The sequence below is a fragment of the Scatophagus argus genome, chromosome 18 (assembly GCF_020382885.2).
Source record: "Scatophagus argus isolate fScaArg1 chromosome 18, fScaArg1.pri, whole genome shotgun sequence".
NCBI lineage: Eukaryota > Metazoa > Chordata > Actinopteri > Scatophagidae > Scatophagus > Scatophagus argus.
In genome coordinates, this window is record NC_058510.1 from 5,140,649 (window position 1) to 5,156,302 (window position 15,654).

A 15,654-nucleotide genomic window follows, 5' to 3' on the forward strand; every position below is an offset into this window, starting at 1 on the left:
TGAACATGAGGCCCCCCCTTGTTCTCCTTTGCATTATAACCACCTACAAGCAAAGCTCCGGTAGACAGTAATTACATTTAACAAGTAGCCACAGACAATGGGTTATAATTTATTTGCATGTGCTTTTGCAAGTACAAATGTAAGTGTGTATATGTGTGTGTGTGTAACAGTAGAAGTGGAAGTAATCTGGCCAAACAATGACAGCTCCCCCTGCCCATCTGCCAGTGTGCCAGTGTGAGTAGGAGGAAGAAAGAGAAAATCTAAAATGCTATGAATGGTAAATATAACAGCATAGAGAACATGCTGAGATCACAACCCACAGAACAGACTGATAAATATATAATATCAGTACTAGAATGTGAATCAAATAAAATATAACCAAATGCATCATACACGGAGAACAGAAACAAGGAAAATGCACATGGCTGTCACTTGGAAGACATGTTATTATATTTGACACATAGACACACAAAAACACATACACAGGTTGCCTTAGGAAATGTACGTTTCCATCCCTTTTAATAAGATGTAAAGGCAAGGCAGCAACCAAGACCTGTCATCATTCATATAGCAACAAAAGCCTTGGGTCAGTGTTGTCTTCATGAAAGACGAGATTAGTTTCTCCTTTCAGGCCAAAATTGGTTTTTCATCTTGGATGTTTTATTTGATTAGAAGCTACTGTCCCTCTATGAAGTTTCTGTTAAACCCAGAATGAGGCACAATGGCAACAGATGTGATAATTCTGCACTCCTTCCCGCCTACACACACACACACACGTCCACGCGTGCACATGCATACTGAAGCTCCCCTCTTGCTACTGCTGTTCATCTTATATTAAGGTCAGTGGTGATTAGGATGGGTCTCAAGCAGCCGATCTGTTGTGGTTTGTGTGAGTATATGGCCATGCACGTGTGTGTTTTGCTAAGAGAGCACTGGAGCAGAAAATGTGCTGTGGATTAACATGAAAGGAACTGGCAACCACAGCTTAAACAAAAGCTTGTATTCTAATAACCTCAAAGAGACAATGATGAGGCTGGAAGAAATGACACAGTACATATTACAGTCGAGCTTTTCTTCAAAAGAACAACAAAATCGGGATAATTTGAGGGACAGAATCCTCTGAATACCATAATTCACATCTTCATTTGTGCATTGGTTTGTGTTGAGTACTTTTGTCTATATGTCATGACTAAAACTGCGGCCTATTTTAATGACCCTCTTTGGAGGGCTGCAGACTCGGCCCAGCTGATTAATGTTCAGATGAAAGAAACACCACGGCCATTTGGGTAATTGAGTCCCAGCACATGTTCCAGCTGACATGTCAGGATTCCTTGGTAGAGCACATCTAATAAATCATCACTCACTCATCACAACAAGATCGACATGTTAAAAATATCTACCAGACGACCAGAGGAAATGATATTCAGCAAAGTGAAATTTCCAAAAGATTTCAGTATTTCCAACTAGCATGTTCAAGTTCGGCATATTCTGGAATTTAGCGTGGTCTTGGAAGTGTAGTGTAGTGTAGTCAATGTATGTATGGCAGGGGCTCATTTAAGTGCTGAGAACCATTCAGAAAATGCCTGGAACCCCTGCAGGAATCTGTCCCCAAACAAAGTGGAACTGCTCAAGCCCTCCCACGAAGCCCTAACTCTTATTGAGTTATGGTGTGAAATTAAGCTCAGCAGATATATTAAGCCCCACAGATGTTCAAATGTCCTCCTGCCTCTTTGTAGTGGGTCTTATTGGTCGTGGCGGTTATGAAACAAATTAAGAATGCCACGCAGCCGAAAAATACTTGGGGCTTATGAGTACTGAGGCCCAAAACATTCTGTGATAAGACAGTTTACGCTGATATGGGATTGGATACACTTGTTTCCTTCTGGATTTGAGGTTCACACAATTGTTCCCAGAAGAGATAAGTGCCAAATGTAAAACAATGTGAACTCTTTTATTGAATTACAGTGTGTTAACTTAATAGGTGGCATATATATAAGAGGCAACTTGTAAATCCTTCTCATTGATCTCTGAGATTAACTGGTTTTTCAACCCAGTAACCCAGTCAGTACTGAACGCACTAACATGAATATGTGGCATCTGGTTGGGGGTGAAGAAGAGTGGAAAACAAGCAAAGACTTGAGTTTAGTAACTAATCTTCAAAATTCATTCATTCTCTCTACATACACATATAAAATGGGTTGCCTATAAAATTCTAATTCATATTGGCTGTATGGGATGCTGAGGATCCTTCTCTGCTCATGCCATCTGATGTACTTCGAACAAGGCAGCATTGTCCCCGTGTTAGTCACTCTGACACTGTCTAATTTTGGCAAACTGAAAAGAAAAGAAAAAAATAGGCAAACAAAGAGCCTGATGTCTCTAATAAATATTAATTGTGTACAGAACAAAAGACTGTAGTGTCATTTCTCTCACATGCAGAAAGGCGTTTACATTCAGATTCAGATTCAGGGACTACTGTCCACGCATTAGAGGGTGTAATGTAAATAAGGAAAATTCAAAAGATATGTAGTTAAATCAGGAGTGTGCATTTAGTCTAGTATTACTCATCATCTGTGTCCTCTAACCCAGAACCCCAGTCCAGCAACTCCTGATGGAGGGAAAGGAAGTGGCCAACGGTATGAACTTCTCCAGACAAATGAAAAGGCATCATAGCATCATAGCATCTTAAAGTAAAGACTGATCTGTACAATCATGTTAGCTTGTTGCTAAGAACTGATGTGCGAAGGCCTTTTCCAGGAAAACAACACACTAATAAAAGAGAATTACTGATGATAAAGAGGATCCTCCAGAAGAGGCTTCCTTTGTGGAACAGCGTTGGTGACCCTGCATTAATCGGTCTATTTTTCACTGTCTTCCTCAGTATTTCCAGAATGACTGCATATATAATGTTGATTCATGAATATTTTATTTGAAAGTTCAAGTATGCTTTACCGGCCTTGGTTTAAATTAAATCTTTGGTGACAGGTTCAGAATCTCCTGTGTTATCGCTGAAACGTGTCTGCACTGCAGATAAATGGGATTGTGGTGGTCCTTAATGCATTCTCACTATGTGAGCTAGGCAGGTGTTAGCTCCAGACTGTGCCTCTCGTGTAGGCTGCTGTCATTACATCCGAGCCACAGAGCTGAGCATCCGTTTCTCTGAAAAAAATCTTTGAAATCTTTGAAAAATCTGATCTTTGAAAAACCCAGAAGGTCATCTAACTCCACCACAGTTCCAAAAAAACCTTAGAGTGAGAGTGGTATCAATTTTCTATTTCACAGCAACAACAAAAGAAGTCTTTTCCAAAAATCAAACTGTTGTGTTAAAACAGTGATGGATATTGCTTTTAACTGTTTCCCAATTTGCAACCAAACCAAAGTAGTAAACAGTGTGGCATCCTTTTGCTCTACAACTTTATTGTAGTAATAGGCATGTAGATTATGATTTAATATGTTAACCTGTGCTATCTCTCTCATCTCTGCAGGACCTGACTACATGAAACAACAGTTAAAGGAGCCTGTGGAGATTAAAGAGGTCCCTGTAGAAAAGAAGGACAGGTCCCCAAGAGATTCTCCCCACTTTTACCGCAAAGGTACTACTCCTCCTCACTCCCCTGCGACCAGCCCTGTAGCCACGCCTCCCCCCTCGCCTCCCTCCAGCAAGAAGAAAAGTCAGCTTGCCAACAGCAACAGCCGCAAAACCAGTAAAGAGGAAAAACCTTCACGCAAGACAAGCAAAGAAGAGAAGCCAAGTCATAAGGGCAGCAAGGACGAACGGTCTAACAGGAAGCTGAGTAAAGAGGAGAAACTGTCCGTCACTGATGGTCCCAAAGGTTCTCATGCGCATGTCGAGGCTCCAGCTAAACCTGTTAAAATTCAGCAGTCTACCACAGCATCCGCTCCTCCTCTGCAGCCTCCTGCAGTTCCAGTCAATGGCGAGCTCCACAGTGAATACCACAGTTACTACGTCAAGGCCCCTACAAGGGTCCCTCCACCCCCAGACCCTGAGGAGGATCAAGAAGAGGAGCCAAGTGCCCTGGCCCTGGCACGTATGCCCCCACAACCCCCTAAGTCCTTTAGCACCCCTACTCCTAAGCCAGCCTCCATACGGGAGAGCAAGAGCGACCATAAACTCAGGAAGCAGGATTCCCTAAAGCCAAAGAGCCTCGCAGACACGAAGAAAGCCAGTATGGAGATTGCAGACAGCGTAGAAGAAACGGTAAGTATCAGTGTTAGGACAGGAAACAGTTTTTTTGAAGGAGCAGTTTGCCATAGTGGGGATTTTGCATATGCCCTTGGACAAAAATTTTCCAAAAATAAAAAAACATTTGAAATAGAACTATTTCCTTTAGTAATGCCTTCTTCTTTCTATTCAAATCTTACTATGATCTTATCTTATCTTAATATCTCTTTATCATAATGTCATTCTTTGCAGGGTCCCAACTCCATCCTTGTTGCTATGGTAATGCTGTTGAATATTGGCCTTGCAATTATATTTGTCCATTTTCTGACATGATGATGCTCTTTCTCAGGTAAGTTCATTTATATACCCAGACACATTTATTTGTCAACAAATATGAATGAGAAGCAGATGAAATAATGTATTTTTTAAAAGATGAATCTGCCCTTTTGTCCATGTCCTGCATGCCACAGTGCATGTCTGAAATGTGACAAGCAGCCAAATAAATTTCAACAAACTGTTTTATGTTGCAGTGAAACCATGGCAACCAGTGCAGTTGCATCACCGGCCTTGAAACATGAAAATGGCGCCAGTGAGACATGGGGGTGGCCGTAGGTGTTTAGGAATCAACGTGGCACCGAAGAGAATCAGGAGGAAGGCATCAGTACCACCAACCTGCCATGGGCCTTCTTTAGGACCAGCCCCATGAATTAGCACTCCTTTAGCTTCTCTAAAAGCTGAGGTGAAATGTTGTGTCTAGTGAGATTAAAAAAAAAAATTAAAAAATGCAACCAAACATATACTGTCTGAAAAAAAGAAGTAATTGAAACCCACACGTGTGCTGATCCAAGCTGGTCTCTGTAGCCCACTCCCACTGCCTTGGCAGACCTAACGGTGGGCTGATGGACTTTGCTGGAAGAGTGTGGAGATGCACTTTTAGATGATGGGAGCAAACAGCTGCCTTTCTATTTTGCCATCTGACGTTTTGATGGGGAGATGTGAGCTCGGGTGGGGTGGGGGGGCAGTCGCAGCGGGAGTGTGCTCGGGTGTACGGAGCGTTTCGGGGGTTCACACCAGTCTTGCAACAGGAAACTGGGCACGGCCGTTGCCAGCAGCCAGTGCTAGCACGGTCACTAGCCAGTCTTACTCCGTTTACCCAATCATCACAGCAGCTCTGTCGAGCTCCGTCCATCGTAACACGGGATACACTGCTTTGAAACACTCCCCTTGCATGGTACAGTTTTAACATTTTGTTTGTTTTCTGTTTTATTGTAGCTTTTGTGTTTGTTGTTGTTCTCTGAATGTTGGTTACCTGCAGTCATATACTCGCAGTGGAAAGGAAATTAGTTCTCTTCCCAAAAAGGAGTAAATCAGTTGGTTTTCCCTTTTATTCTGAAATTTTAATCATTACTAACAATTCAGGTGTAATTTGACATTTGTCACATTCATGTCATTGAAAGTGCAATATGTTATGTTTTTTTTTTTTGTTTGTTTGTTTTTTTTTGTTTTTCTTTTCAAAGGAAAGCTTATAGTATAATTTACCAAAAAGGGGGGTTGTATCATTATAAAAATCCTATGTTCCATTTATTTTGTCAGATTCTTGTAATTTGCATAGGTTGGCTTTGAGACAGGTTGTCTGTTAATGGCCAGCCTTGCGTTTAGTAAGGAGGTTCACACTAAAAGCTATCCAGCTCTGTGAGAGTGAAGTAAAAAAATGTCTTACGTTATTTATTAGATCACAATGAAAAATCTTTCATGTCCATGCTTAGACCTTTTTGCTTGTATTCCCTCATTCTAGTCATTGCTTTCATTGTTTCAGTATAAAATGCATAGACACAGTTCACACGACTGCTTCTGCAGGCCCAGCAGTGCTTGCACGTTTTTGAGACTGGATCAAAACAGTCTCGTGGACAGTGGAAGTTGAATTTATTCAGGTTGAGGCCATGGGGAATGTGGCACCAGGGACAAGGAGAGACGCCTTTAAATGTCTTTAACAGTACTACTGTTTACCTCAGAAAAAGATGAGGAAGGAGAGGGAGGGGAAGAGATGCCATCCTTGTCTTAACTTCGTAGTGTGGGGGATACTTTGACTGTTGTCATCATCTAAATCCTGCTTTGAACTTGCCTCATCGTAGCTGTTTGTAGTCTTTGTTGCAGGTATGGCATGAGTTTCTTTCTTCGATTTTTTTTTTAAGTGGTTATATATTTTATATGGTTGACATTTACTTGTCATCACTATCAGGATTAATTATTTATTAATTAATTAATTGTTCAACTGATGCATTTGTGGACATTGGTCATCATAAAAAGGGCTTTAATATGGCTGGGTTGTCTTTGCTCAAATTCACTTTTGAGGTCTAACTTGACTATATTGCTGGTTACACAACGAGCAGCATGTATTTCATTGTGCGAATGCGTCAGTCAGTTAGATGTCAGCAGATTGTCCATAAAACTACTGGAAACTAATTTAATTCTATTCAAAACCTGGAATAGACAATAAACGCAGTCTAAGACACAAATGATTCAAAAATCTTGTTGTATTACAGATGTGGTGCATTAATTAACAACTTTCTCCCTTTCTTTGCTACACCCTCTTTTTCTTGTTTTAACAGTCTTCACATGAGACTGGAGTTTCAGAGGGTTTAACAGAACAGCCTGTTTATGGAATATTTTTTGAAATGCAATGTTGCATGTTGGAGTCGTTTATATATAGATTATTATATACTATTTGTAAGGATTTTTACAGAGCACAATCCAGAATCTGGTATGAGTTGGTATTTTTCTAACAATTTGCACACCTGTATTTTGACAATGATTATAACTTCTTTGTAATTGGTAATGTAATGCACATATAGTAATGTTTGACAGTGGAAAAAACTACTTTGTTTCTAATTGGATGTACTGTATGTACCATTTGGGGATGTGAGAGGCAGATGTACTTGTTTGAGTATTTTAGGATATAACGAGGAACTGCGAGGAGACTTTTGATATCTCAAGGTTCGTGTTACCCCACTGATTTGTGCAAAGTCTTTGGAGATGAAATTATGTGTATAACAATAAAGATGTTATGCCTTGTTAAAGTACATCCTGCTTATTTCTGATATTTTTACATTAGTAGCATATTAGCATCATAACTTTCAAGTGTTCAGGTGACTTCATATGTTGATTTCTTTCCCTCTCTCTCCCTCCCTCTCTCTCTCTCTTCTCCATACATATGTACACACACACACACACACACACACATATATATATATATACATATAAATGATTACACTGGATGGATTTGGATGGAGAGACACAAGGATTTCTTGTCTTCTACGAATGTGTTAAATTCCAGTCTCATGTTCACTTCTGTGTGAGGTTCATCCTTCTGTCTGTGCTTAGCCTCCTGGTGACCTTCTCATAATGAGATCCGGAGGGGAAAGAGCAGGCATGAAATCAAAGTAACTTTGTCGGGGTCTCACATCAACAGTGCGAGCCCAAGCAGGTGCCCCACTTTTGTCTGGGGTCAGTCTGTACTGTTTCCACTGCTGATCAGCCTTGGATTAGTGTCGTGTTACACCAGCAGCGGCACCTGCCTGGAATCTGCAGCGCCATGTCGTGCACTTGCTGTGCCCTCCTGCCCTGACGCTGGCAGACACTGCAAAGCCTGCAGAGAGTTTCCTCATCTCACGCTGCTCCAGAGTGTACGTTAAGATTTTCTGTGGAGCCAATTTAGCTGGCGGTACATTTGAGCTCTTAACTCACTTTTGGCAAGTTCTTTTTTCATTTAAGTGTTTACTTTGTCTTCCATGTTAAACTATCAGGTTATATCATTTCCTCTTAAGGAGTATTCAGATGAGTATAATCACTTGACACCTAAATCCCTTATGCGAAGCTCAACTTGTCGGTAATAATATAGAATATCTATGTTACTATTCTGATATGACACAGCATGCTAGACAAGCTGTGGTTGCTCATCAGGACAAATATAAACCAAAACCATATAAGCGCATCCCACTTTCATCAAGTGCAAAAAACACGTGAAAGGTTCTCTCTAGAGCCAGTGTTCGCGCCATTCTGGGCCACTGTAGAAACAATAATTCCCCTGAACCCCACACTCTGGACCTTAAAATAGATAATAACACAAAGAAAAAGATTATAATAATAATAATGCATAATGCATGACCAGCCTGTAAACAGTAATAACTGGCCAGATTTTGTAACCATGAATTTGTTAAGCATGATGCTTTTGTAAGTGTTGATGACAAAACATTTAAGACAGTCTCTTAAAAGGTAGCAAACTAAAGCCAGCAAATAAAGATCAAACTTAACCTTACTTAGAGTTTATAGGCAGCATTAACAATAAATAAATAAATGACAAACAATGATGTAGTAATACTGTATTTGTAAGCAGACATAAGGACATAGTTAACCTTTTCTAATGTATTTGTCAACAACAGTGACTCCTTCAATTAAGCATCCATCGCTAATGAATTCATAACATTATATCATATAGTTGTTAATGTATTTTAAAATAGTTTTCATACCTTTTGAACCTGATGCCCAATAAACAGTTACAAATGGAAGAACACATACAGTTTTACAAACATCCACTAACTGTTTACGCTGCCTATGACTGCTTCACTGTAGAACTATAGATTATAAACCACTTAATGTTTATGCAATGTTTATAAATGCAAAATAGGGTCAGGGGGTTGTTATAATTTGTCACAGATTTGCTCAATTTGTTGATTTGGTGATTGACTTCTGGTAAAAAATAAATCAACTATGATTTCAAGAAATGTGCTTCTTTTTCTGCTGTGTGTCTGTGAGCATTGCTTTGGCCATACAATGCAGGCATGTCAAGCCTTGCATGTACCCACTGAGATGAAAGCAAGAGTTTCTCATGTGTATATTTAACTTGCCTTGGTGAGACCAAGCCTCCACCTTCTGGCTAAAAAGCAACTCGGTTGTGCTTCTAAAATTGGATTGAGGCTTGTAAGCAGTGAGGGGATATCAGTGCCCAGCGTTTTTAAAAACTGTTGCTAAGACATCAGTATTAAGAAGATCCCCTTTCCATGCCTCGCATAGCTAGCTTAGCTTAGCATCGCTTCATCTGTTATATTTACACAAACAAACCTCAGTTATAAAAGCATAAACCAATCACTCTGTCATCTGAAGTGAACTATTGCCAGTGCCTTATCACGTGTGAGGAGAGCACTTTCTTTGCTAATGTTCCCACCAACCCTTTTTTGGTGGGATAGTACAATGATGACTGAAAGGTAAACACAATTCACTTACATGCCGATTAGCACAAGACTTTTCGTGTCCTGTTTATCTAATGACATGTGAGTTATGGTAAGGGATTTGTTATCGGGGTCTGTTGGGTGAGTCATTATAGGTCAGACAAGCAAGGCCTTGACACAAGTGTGTTAGCCTCAGGCTATTGAAAGTAAATGGTTGTCACATCCACTCCGTCTGTCTGTTATGCCATTTGAAGCTTTCATCTTGTGAGGACTAGGGGCAATAAACTAAGACTGTTTTGCAGAAAACAAAGATGTGAAGCAGGAACATCTTTTAAAGGACTTTTCAGATCATTTCATGGTTTCTCCTGCTTGTGACCAGGTTATGACCGAACCTCTTTGTTTTAATGATTGCACAAGCTGGTCATTTTGAATCATTATTATATGATGGAGTGCAATTTTAATCATGATTGTACTGATGTTGCTTTAGTGACTCAGTGGCTCAGAGTGCATTATGTTCCTGCTTTAGCTGCTGAAGCCGTAATTTTCAGAAATATTTTGATAACGTACATAAAAGTCCCCTTTCTTTGTGACTCCATATCTGTTTGATAAACAAGGCTGCATCTATTAATCCAAAAAATATGCTCAACCACTATATTATGGTGCATAAGAGTATCACATTTGAGGACAGCAGTCATGATGAGCACACTTTTTGATGCCAGTGCCAGCCATCAGCTTGTAATAACATTTCCGAAGAACTGAATGATATAACAATTTTCCAGACTTTGCGTCCATCCAAGAATCGCACATGGCAGATGTGTGCCACGTGAGTCAGTGTTCAAACTGTCACCAAATGACATTACTGCATGTCGCACTGCAACAAGAGCTGATCTGCTTCAGCATATCTCATCCTGAAATCACGTAATAAAATCAGAGTCTGGTATGTCTTTCTGCATGTCACATTATAACTATCACAGTCTATCTTGGTGATGAGGCTACATGAACAAGACAGAGCTTTATTTATTAAAATAGTTTAATTATTATGGGCTGATGATGCTCCTCTCCAGCAAAGCTTCATGGGATAAGGACCAGCATAAGAGTTTCTGGGCACTGTGACTGGCTGGAGGCAAAAGGGACAGTACCCTCAAATTCATTGTGACAAGCCTTTCCATCTTTTCAGAGAAGAGATGCCCAACGACCCCCCTCCCCCATCTTTCTCCATCACGACCAAAATTCTGACCTGGTTTCATTCAAGGCCTCTTCAACTAAGCTAATGTGTTGTTCAGAAATGATCCCATGTATTGATATATGACTGACTCAGTGGTATCGAAACAGGCAGTGAAGGAGAGAGGTGTTTAAACCACATATGAGCTAAGTAAACATCACGGTATGCATCTACTTTGTAACAATGCTCGATGCTTAATATGTCAGACAAACACAAACATTTAATTAGAGATTTTTCTAGCAGGTTAACTGGAGGCCATTACCAGAATGGCCTCGGTGTGCGCAGGACGGGGTGATCCGAGAAAGCATACGGTTGATGTGTTAAACGGGTGGATGATATCACTTGGCATGACAAGAGAGTTTGTATGTATTGTGTATGTGTGTGTGAGTGTCAAGGAAGCCCTTTTGTAAGGGCCCACAGCAGCCTCCCCGAAATAGAGCTGAGAGCAGCTGCAGTGGGGTGGGTCATATCAGAGAGACATCAAAGCGGCTGCCGCCACCCACCCGCTCTGATCATAAGCACTAATAGTGTAATGGGGGACTGGAAGGTCAGTGATTGTTTTTGGTTGTGTGTGTGAGTGTGTGTAACTGTGTGTGTGTGTGTGTGTGTGTGTGTGTGTTTGAGAGAGAGCATCAAAAGGAAGCACAGGCAGGAGGCTACTAGAACTTTCTGGAACACAAACTGACAGCATAGCTAAGCCTGGCATTAGTGTAAGACAAATACCAGGTCAGGTGTCACCCCTGCAGAAGTCACTATTGACATAAGTCATAACATTGAGCATGGCCAATTATGTAAGACTGACCATGGCAATCTTGGAAAAATAGTTTCCTTTGTTTCATCTGTGAGTCAGCTGGTGGTCACTAATATCTGTAACAAGGGAATAAAAATTATAAAATTCCTTCCTGTCCTCCATGAGGAGCCCCCCCACCCCTGGGTCAAACAACACAATTTACAATCATGCTCAGTAGTCTGTGACTCCTAGTGTCACAGCTCAGATAACTCCGTGTCCATTTGGAAGCCTCAGATTTCAGCAGTCATCACTTTTCCTGCATAGAGATCCAAGCAGGATCAGGGCAAAGTCATCGCAAACCTGAACGTGACTGCAGTATGAGCCCACTTCTAAACTGCCTCTTATCTGTGACGGACTACACTTTACCCAATAGGAGAGACTTCATGGGCTGTTATTGTTGGTTGTTGATGCAAACACCAAACTTAATTGTCTAGTTTATTAACTGTTGGTGTTTTATAACTCTATGCACAGTTTTTAGTGTGTGTTATTGGTTTCATCTAGACTTTTGAAAGTGTATATATAATAATAATTTTTTTCTTGAATCCATATTTATGGGCCTACAAAATGTCTCTGTCGTGTCCATTCAGCACCTGCTCTTGCTCATCACTGCCAGTGGAGACAGTCAGGGAAGGTAGCCTGAAGCACAAGCGCCCCCTGTAGTCTTATGTCTCCATAATCTTATGTCCTCATTGGTGGTCATTTCAAGTCATTTCAGCTTTTCATTATAATTAATTAATTGATTTAGTATCTTTATTTCCACTCTCTTATCCAAACATATTGTGGAGTGACACTGACTTATATTAGTATATTGATCAGCGCAGATGTAAATGTTCGTTGTCCAGAAATAACCTCTGGACAGAAATAACCACATTATTTTTTTCGCTTTTGAAAAAAAATAACAAATATAATTTTACAAAAACTTTTCGTCCTCTTCGTCTTCTTAGAAAACTAAAGAAGGATGTTGGCCAAAAATTAAACTGGATTTTAATTTTCACATGGACATTATTGAGACGGAAGACATTTATCGCGGACGGGTGTGTGACGAAGTACTTCCGGGTATCAAGAGCCTGTTGGCTAACGTTAGCTGAAATCTCAACTCCACATTTTACTACAAAGTGGTAAGAAACTGTGTTGTATTTCTAGTGTATATTGTTGTGTATTGGCGTGTATCGGGCTGTTGTATCCCGAATGATTTTTAAACACTGAACAATCGATATGTTTGGCAAGACGTTAGCTTGTTAGCTAATGCTGGCTAACCCAGACGGCTGCGAACCAGGTTAAAAACATTTTGGATAGAGAAAGACATGGTGAAAACATTCATTTAAAACATATTATAAAACTGGATTAGAGCAGTGAATTTTCAGTTGTAGTGATTTATTTTACCAGTAGACGCGTTAACGTTAACTTGTACATTGTTGATAGCTATTTGATCTGTCTTAATGGTAACGCTGTACGGTGATGTTCGCAAATACATGAATTTTTCAGGCCCAGCTAATGGAAACACAAGAACGATAGTTTTAGTGTTACGCTACATAACAGTTATTAAGTTAATTGTGTGTTCAAAGGTTTTGGAGTCCTGAATAAGATGTGTCTATTTTACGTTTCCATTTTGGCTTTCAGGATCAGCGCTAACAGAAACATCGAAGCAGGATGGGTGAGTAGTTAACTGGAAACATGTATCGTGTACGTTCCCAGGAATTCATAATGTTGTTTTCCAGTTCTCAACATATCTGTTCACATCACTGTGGGTGTGCGTGCGGAGTCACAGAGGTGTCATTTGTTAACGTTTCTTCCTCAGTAGCAAAGATGGGTTCTCTTTAAAAGCTAAAGCCATTACAGCTGGTCGTGTGTGTCATATGTGTGTGTGGTATTTGAAAGTTTGGCTTACACCTGTTTGAGCTTGTCAGTTTGTGTTGCTTCACAGATGGAGAAGAGAGAACTTATGGTGGCTGTGAAGGGCCAGATGCCATGTATGTGAAGTTAATCTCTTCAGATGGCCATGAGTTTATCGTGAAAAGAGAACACGCTTTGACATCTGGGACCATCAAAGCCATGTTGAGTGGACCAGGTGAGGATTTAGGTTCATTAGTCAAAAGTATAGAGAACAGCTGTATCTTCTCCAAATGTTAGTCTTGTTAAACTAGTAAAAATTTGCTGTGCTCAACAAATAAATAGACTGATTAGCACACTCCATCTTACTTGAATTGAATTGAAATGATTTGATACAAATAATGTTACAGTGTTTGCCTTTTTGGAGCTGCTAGAAGTGGGGGATTAGCTCATGGTGTTTTCTACCCACACTACTGCATTCCTGTTAAAAGTAGGTAAAATATACTGGACTTCTTACTGATTCAGGATTGTGCAGTCTGTAAAAATGACTGATATGTCCATTTAGGACCAAATTGAGCTCAGAGCTGATCCACTACCTTGTTGTTAAACATAGCACATATTATCAGGGTTTTACGTTAATAAAAAAGATTCTCACTCATCTGATAGTTACCATTAAAAATATGGTGTCACAGTGTTGTGGATATCTCATTAACTCTAATCACATCGCTGGTCTGTATTTTATTAGAGTGTGTTCAAGACCAAATATAAAATGTGTACATTGATCTTTACTTGCTTGTGGTACTTGAGATTGAGCCCACTTTCATTTAAGATCTCAATTAACGTATTGGTGTTTATTTATTCAAGGTAACTGCATGTCCAGTTGGTGGCACTGTGCTTCCACCATACAACTGTTTCATTTGTCTAAGTTCATTATTTATACTCTTGACACCTACTGCAACCTACCATCTGCAGGTCAGTTTGCTGAGAACGAAACCAATGAAGTGAACTTCAGGGAGATTCCGTCTCATGTCCTGTCCAAGGTCTGCATGTACTTTACATACAAAGTCCGTTACACCAACAGCTCCACAGAAATACCTGAGTTCCCCATCGCTCCGGAGATCGCACTGGAACTGCTCATGGCTGCAAACTTTTTGGATTGCTAAAATTATGAAGATAATGTAGTAGCTTAAAACACTTTTTAGATTTTTTTTGAATATTTAAACTGTTTTGACATTTTCATCACATTAACCTTTTTTTTTGCACCTGGCTTTCTGTCACAATTTTATTAGTATTAAAGGATTTCATTTTAATGTAATAAATGGATATGGCAGGCTGCATCACTTGCCTCAGAATGTGACAAATTTGCCCCTGCTTCATACGTATTTCCTCACCTCTCCAGCTTAATAAAGACATGTTTGGTGAGCACTTTGTTGCCATTTGCTACCTTTTTACATTTCCTTAAAATTCTAAGTTCCCAAAAGCCTGCATCATACTTTAATTGTACTTTAAACGTCTCATTGTCCAGATATATTGTATCCACGAAAAGCATAAAGAGCAACATTTTTTAAGTTGGTTCTCTTTGTATGGCTAACTGCTAATGTCAGCTACATGATTCATAGCTTTACATTAGTAGTTAGCCATACGAGGAGATCTGTCTTGAAAAACTTTGTCTCTTTATACTCGCCTGATGGGGATACTTGAAAGAAAAGATGGAAAACTAATAGAAAATGTATTGAATTTTCTGAGGACAATAATATAGAAACACTCTAAAAATGATCCTAATTCAGTTTTTAATATATTAAAGAATTAATCTCTCATTCTAACAAATGTCTTTTGAAACAAGAAACAAGACCCACAGTTATGTTTTAATTGTGAGAAGTGACCCTATTGCAAATGCATTACAAGAACATGTTTGACATCAAATGTGGTCACTTTTGTAAGCAGTAGGAAAGTAACAATAATGTAGATAAATCAACAGTGAAATATTTAGGGCTGGTGACGAGATATGAGGTACATCTTGCAGATGAAAGTTAAGGACACAGTATATTTCAGATGTGTCCTATTTTGATTTAAACTAGAAAAAGTGGAAAAACTGTCTTAATTACCAGTTGATTTGACAAGTGCGAGCTGATGGACATGATAATTCTGAATAAATGCTTTGAACATTCATACTGTCTATGTCCTGAAGTATAGGAAATATAATGGTATGTTTATTACTTAAAGTGAATGTATGTAGTCAATGTGAAGAGTCTCATTTTGAGGTATTATCTGTAATACTGAGCTTGTTTCTTTTCTCACTATCACACTTCGGTTAAAGCTGATTACAGAGGCAGGGATGCATATTTTTTGTGGACATCCTTGGAAGCTGAGTCAGTTTGCACTTGAATAAAATGTTCTAACCTTA

The 15,654-nt window shown here is 39.6% G+C and overlaps 2 protein-coding genes across 2 annotated transcripts in view; both read left to right on the forward strand.

Annotated features, from left to right (window-relative positions):
• The window catches only part of jph1a (junctophilin 1a), a 28,942-nt gene extending 21,677 nt beyond the window's left edge, over window positions 1-7,265 (forward strand). The window contains exons 5-7 of the mRNA XM_046371819.1: window positions 3,486-4,219; window positions 4,436-4,532; window positions 4,714-7,265. Of these exons, the coding sequence (XP_046227775.1) occupies window positions 3,486-4,219; window positions 4,436-4,516 (815 nt within the window). The 3' untranslated portion in view covers window positions 4,517-4,532; window positions 4,714-7,265. The remainder of the gene's footprint in view (window positions 1-3,485; window positions 4,220-4,435; window positions 4,533-4,713) is intronic.
• A 5,136-nt stretch (window positions 7,266-12,401) lies between these two features.
• Window positions 12,402-14,675, forward strand: eloca (elongin C paralog a). Its single transcript, XM_046371990.1, has 4 exons — window positions 12,402-12,538; window positions 13,041-13,074; window positions 13,345-13,488; window positions 14,223-14,675. The coding sequence occupies exons 2-4, from the start codon at window positions 13,071-13,073 to the stop codon at window positions 14,411-14,413; spliced, it is 339 nt and encodes a 112-aa protein (XP_046227946.1). The 5' UTR covers window positions 12,402-12,538; window positions 13,041-13,070; the 3' UTR covers window positions 14,414-14,675.
• Window positions 14,676-15,654: the final 979 nt, after the last annotated feature.

Bases quoted from the DNA above. Each gene is read 5' to 3' on its own strand.
- eloca (XM_046371990.1), top strand. The intron at 13,489-14,222 runs GTGAGGATTTAG...TACCATCTGCAG, and splicing joins AGCCATGTTGAGTGGACCAG to GTCAGTTTGCTGAGAACGAA.